General features: G+C 39.7%; 1 protein-coding gene across 3 annotated transcripts in view; it reads right to left on the bottom strand.

Moving 5' to 3' along the window:
- Window positions 1-6,845, bottom strand: part of phf14 (PHD finger protein 14) — a 73,724-nt gene that overhangs the window by 13,496 nt on the left and 53,383 nt on the right. The window contains exons 15-17 of one of the 3 annotated variants that reach the window (XM_007559034.2): window positions 6,724-6,786; window positions 6,061-6,182; window positions 1,470-3,055 (exon numbers count right to left, since the gene is read on the bottom strand). In XM_007559034.2, coding sequence (XP_007559096.1) covers window positions 3,049-3,055; window positions 6,061-6,182; window positions 6,724-6,786 — 192 coding nt within the window. In that variant the 3' untranslated portion in view covers window positions 1,470-3,048. Of the gene's footprint in view, window positions 1-1,469; window positions 3,056-6,056; window positions 6,183-6,723; window positions 6,787-6,845 lie in introns of those variants that run through there. The other 2 variants (XM_007559033.2, XM_007559035.2) reach the window with 2 other exon arrangements.

Genomic DNA, 6,845 nt, shown 5'->3' with positions numbered 1-6,845 from the left:
GAAGGGAGAAAGAAGACATTTCATTTTTTAAATAATACTGGGATCATTATGATAATTTGAGGTATAGATATTAGGATCCAATAGATGGCAGTAGTACAACAATAATGGATGCAAGCTGCTGTTGGAATCTAAAGAAGAAGAAGAAGGCGCCCATTTTCATTTAGCACATGCTAGTAGCAGACATGAAGGATCAGCACTTTTACTGTTACAGTTACCGTTTGGAAATTACCGTAATCAGTTCAGTTAAATCTAAACTTGGCAACTTTTTCTTTTTCAACTGTATTGAATTGTGATATTCAATTAACCTGTTGTGACTCAAATGTTGGGTGTCCGCCCCCCTCTGCTGCATCGTTATGGAAAACCTGGAGCAGCAGAGATATCTGCGGCTTATATGTATATGTTTACTTTTTTTTTTTTTTTTTTAAACTTTGGAGTTGCGGCTTACTGTCTGTAAAATACGGTATTTAATTCATAAATAGTGTTATTTCCTGGATTTTTTTTTCTGTGAAGAACCCAGAGAGGGTTATTTGATTGTGCTTTCTGGAAAACAATACATTTTTACATTTAGGCACTCCTGCAATCGTCACACTTTTTCTGTTACAAACTGACTCCGGCCCCCCACCAGAGAATGGAAAAGTTATGTGGCCCTCATAGGAAAAAGTTTGGGGACCGCTGCTGTACACTATGCCCGCCACTTGGTTATGTCTGTTAAATGTCTCAGGCTCATTGTTCTGGTGATATCCGATAGAAATAGTTTACGGTTCTCTGAACTCTGGTTATTGTCAACTGGGGTTTAGTGGAGGTTTCTTCATGTTCATGGGGGGGAACTCTGCTGTCACCCTGTTGTTGTTCAGGAAGTGGGGGTTGTTTTTCTCCACACAGAGTAGTTCATCTTTTTAGCTGATTTTATTTGCTGTTCTTTCCACACCGTAAAATGTCCCATGTCCATCACATAACAACCTTGTGTCCGTCATCCCCTCACTTTTAATACACTGTCTGGTGTGCAGAGCAGCTGACAACCAGCGGTACTGTAACCTTTAACTGTTGTTCATTATTTTTTATATATGGAGTTGTGTTATTTAATAGCGCTGTGCAGCTTTAGATTGTGTGGTTGCTGCCTTGGGCAGGTCTTGCAGGTGAAAGCGACCCCGGAGTTCGATGGGACTTCAGTTAAAAAAAGGGATAAGAAACGGCAAAAGCAAATATCCTGCAAATCATCATCACCATATAAGTTATTACTGCTTATTTTTAACATAAGTTCACATCCTCCTGCTGATGCATTTAAGACTTTACTCTGCATAGGTTGAGAAGTAACATTTCATTTGAGCAGCCCTCATGAAAGCAAGAGGGCCACTTCCCAGGTGATAAATCACTGCTGACAGGGGGCATTACACGCACAAACGGACCGCCGATGCCGCACCTTTACAACAATTAATTAGCTGTCTGACACTCATTTATCACTGCAGCAATAAGGTGAAAAAAATCAAGAGTTTATTAAAGCGCCACTTAATTTCCAAGAGCTAAAGGCCAGACGCTGAGACACATGACATAGACAACAGAAGCAACATTCACACTCTTACTTCATCTTACAGTACAGCAGAGATCAAAATGTTCCCTCAAAAGCATCACTGTAAACAAATGTTTGGCAAAGAAAACACAGTCTCATGTCTCATGGCTACGTCACAAATCAGATTTCACAACACAAGATATGATCCATGTTTAAGAAGCTGCACAGGCACAAAACAAAAAGACAGTTCAGCCTCTTCAATAAATACTGTACACATCATCATACTACCTAGCATTCAGACTTCTGTAAGATCACATCACTTTGTTGGAAGTTGTGTAATATTTACCTAATCTATGCAAATACATTGTCATGCATCTTAGAGCTGAAACAGAAATGAGCAGCAAACAAATTTTCTGCATCTGCTTGATTCCTTCAGCTAACTGGGCTGATCTGACGGCTCCCTAAAGCATGCATATATAGGTCCAGAGCGGGGAACAGAGTGACATGAGGCCAAGATGGGACTGCTGTCATGAGCCCAGACAGGCCAGCGAGTGGGGACATGGAGACCAACCAGGCCACGTCTCTGAGGACGGGTCTGTTCAGCTGTCACTTCAACATATTGACACACTGGAAGACTTCTTCATGTTCGATCACTCTAAACACATTCAGACTAATATCTAAATGCTGCTGCTGCTAACTACAACTAACCTGCTCCTATTGCAGTAGCATTAGTTCAGTGCTAAATGGACCACACTTTTCTTTTCTTGTGGTCCTCAGCATACTTCAAACTAAATCACAACACAGGAAAACCTAGAAAGCCACGGCTCAAGTGGTCTAATTACTCATGCCGAGTTGCTGCGGGTGATTGGCATTGGAATTCAATCAATAATACTGATTAGAACTGATTAGAAGGTCAGCCAGGCAAAAAAAGGCAGAAAAATCTCACGTTGATTTAAAAGACAATCAGGTTTTGGCAGAGGGAGCGAGGAGAGGATTGAGCTGCTGAAAAAAATGTTCAGCAGATGGACACTATGCTGCTTTCTCACTGTCAACCAAATCCAGCAGACTGCAATCCAAAAAGTCTCTCGTTAACAGGTTTTAAGGTGAAACAACAATCTAAAGCCTCTGTGATCTACCTATAAATGAATAGCATCAGAGGGTAAATCAATAACTCTAACACAATAAACATTTTCCTTCCAAATACAATTATATCAATAAAAAATTCCTTTACCAACAGAAACAAGTATTGTACTAAAGAAACTTTAACACACAATAGTCCACTAAGATGCTGTCAGTATGTACAAGCCCCAAACTACCAAAAGAATGAAAATAAACTTCAGCATTTAGGGTTCAGATCCAAAAGTTCAGGTAAAATTGTTGGTTGGACAGCTGCTGGTCCAGTTTGGTTCAGACGTGCTTGGTGAAGCGATGGGAAGGTGTGGTTCTTCCTTCTGACTTGAGCCTCAATTTGCCTCTCTGTCTCTAAGCCAATGGCCATCAGTCCCGACATTTTATGGGAGGTGAGGTGGCTGCCCCGGCTCTCACAACCTGTGCAATGCAAAGATAGAAAGAGTCAGGGCAGCACACCTCACACCCTGACCAGAAACCCTCCAAACTAACGCTGCATCAAGAGCATTCAGCAAAACATCGACAATCTGTAGCTTCTGACTGTAGTACTAAATAATCATAGTGGGATTCTTACTGTTGTCTGTCTTTAAACATCATTGTGTAAAATTATGAAACATACATATTAAAGGTACAGTTATGAATGGAAAACACGTCCTTGTTGGTCAAATAGCCTGACCTCTGACTCTACAATACTTTAATGTACAAATAGAGTTCAAGGTCAAAGACTAAAAGGTTCTGAGGTTCTATGGCTGCACAGGAAGCCCAGAAAATCCCCTGCCCCCCCCCCCCCCCCCCCCCCACACACACACCGTGGTTGACATTTGATAGGGAGCATTTGTGCTGTTTGGTTTTCCCCACATGGTTCCATTCATTAGGGAGCTGTACTGTGGGCTCATCTGTCCCAAGAATATTGTTTCAGAACTATTTTGTTTATCCAGAGGAAACTTTGCAACCCTGAGCTATGTTGCCACAGCAGGAAGGAGGAATTCTGCTGTCAACCATTCTAAAAAATAAAAATAAAAAATCACCTTTGCTTTGTGTTTTTTTTCCCTAATTATCCTGCCATGATATCAACATACTACCTCAGGCTTGTACAGTCTAAGATGGAGTCCTTACACTTGTGCCGAGCCTTAATTTTAGATACATGAGATAAAACCTTTATAAGAATGCGCAGTCAGCCGAATATAACTGGGCTTAGATTGTTTCGAAATGGCTTTGCAACCCTTCACAGACTGAAGGGAAGCTAGATGACCTATATCTGACCTCGGCTGATGCCTTCTCACCTTGACCTTGTGTTTTCGTACGTTATACATCAGTAAACTGCTAAAGCTCTATCTTCCTTATAGGTTCTCCAACTTGCTGATCACAAAAGTTAAGTCATTTTAGAGAATATTAAAGAGCTGCTTATTCTAATTTGTCCTGAGATGTAAATCCTTGGAATTAACAGAATCACTCTGACTCTCTTAACAATGACAGTAAGTTTATCTACTTACCAAATCTACAACAAGTCTTCTTTCTCGGACATAAGTCAAAAGAAAATTAGGGATGCATTGATTGCAGTTTTCTGGCCGATTCTGATTTGGCCAATACTGACTTTTTTTTGTCTAAAATGTTTTTAAAGATAGCAAGAAAGTCACTGAGTTGACAACAGTAGGGTGACTATTGTTAAATGCAAATGTGCAGACATAATCTGGTGGGCCGGTCTGTCAGTCAAATGTCTCTTACCAAAGAGACATTTGACTTCTCCTCTTCTCTTACTGAAGAGGAGAAGAGGACAGTGGTTGATTTTTAGACCTTTAGAGGCAGACAAGACCAGCTTCACATATAAGTATTGGTTGATCAGTGATCTCCCAAAATTAGGTAAATCTGAGCTGATTTATAGGCACACCCATAAAGAAATGTCCTCTCCATTTGAGTATTCCATGACTGGATGGTAAAAGAAAGAACATTCACAAAATTGCAAAGCTGAAATCTGAAAGTCAACAACAAGAAAATACTTGAAAACTCTATTAAATAGCTGACAGGAAATGAACTCATTTGAATGGCACTTAAGTTCTTATCAATGTGGAAAGACAGAGGAAGCTTGTAATAAAGGAACTACACAGAAACATAATTACTTAATGAAGGACATGGAAAACTTTGGGAAATGTTTGTACAATACAGAAAGAAAGTATGAAAACAAGTCAAAAACAGCAATATGGAGCTATACAAGGTAATTTACAGACATAAAACAGAAAAATGTTTATTTTATTCATTAAATATTGATAACAAAAGCCTAACAGAGGTATGATAAATCAATGACTAATTTAGTGTAATCTGTAATTGCTTTGCCTTCTGCTATTCCTCAACTTCACAAACTTCATCAAAAAGCCATTTTCTGAAACTTATTTATCTTTCAAAAGTATGTGTCTTACAGTTTTGCTTACTAAACTAACCTCACCAGTCACTAGCTTTATGGAATCATAATTGACCATTTTCACCTTAAAATAATCAGGAGCTGGTGGCTTTCACACAATCTGGTGAAAATATCAACACATTAAAAAGCATCTTGACAGGTTAATGAGAATGTACTATTTTCCAGTCAATTTAGGGGTTCACTCAAACATCCCTACGTTTTAAACTGAGAAGATATGTTTAGTTTTTTAGTAAGTGATGGTTACCGTCGAGCAATATTTCCCCGCTGTTGCTTTTATCATCAAAATGTTCTCTCCACTCTTTGAAAGCTTTTACAACTTTTACTAAAATCTGTTATCTCATTTGAACATAAAGAGAGGAAAATGTCCAACCAACTCTAATGAAAAAAAATAATAAAATAAAAAATTACAGTTTTTCATGTCATAACGTTTCTCTGTTACCATTTAATAAGATACAGAGAGGCAATGAATGATGGTGAAAAAAGAAAGACGACTCCTCCTCACACACCAAACACTTCAGTATCACTACAACTGATAACAACTGATAACCTGCTTCAGGAAAAATAAAGGTTCTGCTCAACCCAGAGTCTGGCGTTATGGTTTAAACCTAAAATGGTCATTACATGACAATGTGCTATCAAGGCATATGCTGGGTTTCAAAGAACAGCAAAGAAGAATCCTATTGATTAGATGCCAAACACCTGATACCTCAAGAGAGGAGGGGAATTAATTGTGCTATTCATTACACCTTAATCAAGAGAGCAAATGTATGTGGCAGGTCAATATAGGGTCCTGTGGAGAGGACAACCTCAGCCCCCACACTCTGCACAGCCCAGCGGCCGGAGTCTAATGAAGACTGAATTTTAATCATCAGGAGGATACGGCTCCTCCAGGAGACACACACACACACACAAATATGGACCTCTCAAGGAATGCACACTCACACACATACACTCACCATGTGGAATAGCCCAAGCTGGTTCTCTTATACAGACACACACATTGCCTCACCTCACTAGATTTTCATTGTCGCCTGGTCCTTTGCAAGTCGAACACTCGGTTCTTGTGTCATCAGCTTTGGGTTTTTTCTGCACCGCAGACTGGCGTTGTCTGCGTTCCCGTGGCAGTGGTTCCTATGGAAACACGGCTGATTAGAAATGAGAGCTGGATGGGTGCTTGTTTGAGCCTTGGAAATAAAAATGAAAGCTAAAACTGTGGAGAGAGTACAATGTGCTGAAAAGTAGAACTCCTTCACTTCCAAATCATACACAAACATTTCTGGCTTCAAAACCAAACGCTGGACCTGTTCCTCTTTCAGAGAGGATCCTCAGGGTCGCCAGAATGGTGTGTGTGCTTTGGAAGTTTACTAAACCAGTGTAAGCAATAAGACATGAGTCCCAGCAACCACTAGAACCCCTGCATCATGTGGAGAGTATTTGAGCAGTTTTCTGATGAACTGAGCAGAGAATCCAAACATTCACCATCTGTCACTTGATCCATCATTTTTATGTAAAGAAAACAAGATTTGGAGAATTACATTAATGGGAGATTTGCATCTGCCAAGCAAAATTATGTAGTCTGAAGAAAAAAACTAATGAAGAAAAAAAAGAAAACAAATCAGAAAATGATATATCTACAAAGATTTGTGAACAGCAGCAAGAAGAAGTGACTAACCTCCACTTTCTCTTCTCGTTCTTCAGAGATAGGAACTCTTTTTCTCTTCTGGCCCCTGGTTCTCTGTGAAGCACAAACATTTCACTTTAGCATAGCGGTTCTCAACATGGGCGGTACCGCCC

The sequence above is a fragment of the Poecilia formosa genome, unplaced genomic scaffold (genome assembly GCF_000485575.1).
Source record: "Poecilia formosa unplaced genomic scaffold, Poecilia_formosa-5.1.2 Scaffold101, whole genome shotgun sequence".
Taxonomy (NCBI): domain Eukaryota; kingdom Metazoa; phylum Chordata; class Actinopteri; order Cyprinodontiformes; family Poeciliidae; genus Poecilia; species Poecilia formosa.
Note: the sequence above shows the minus strand (reverse complement) of the source record. Positions and strands in the feature narration are given on the sequence as shown.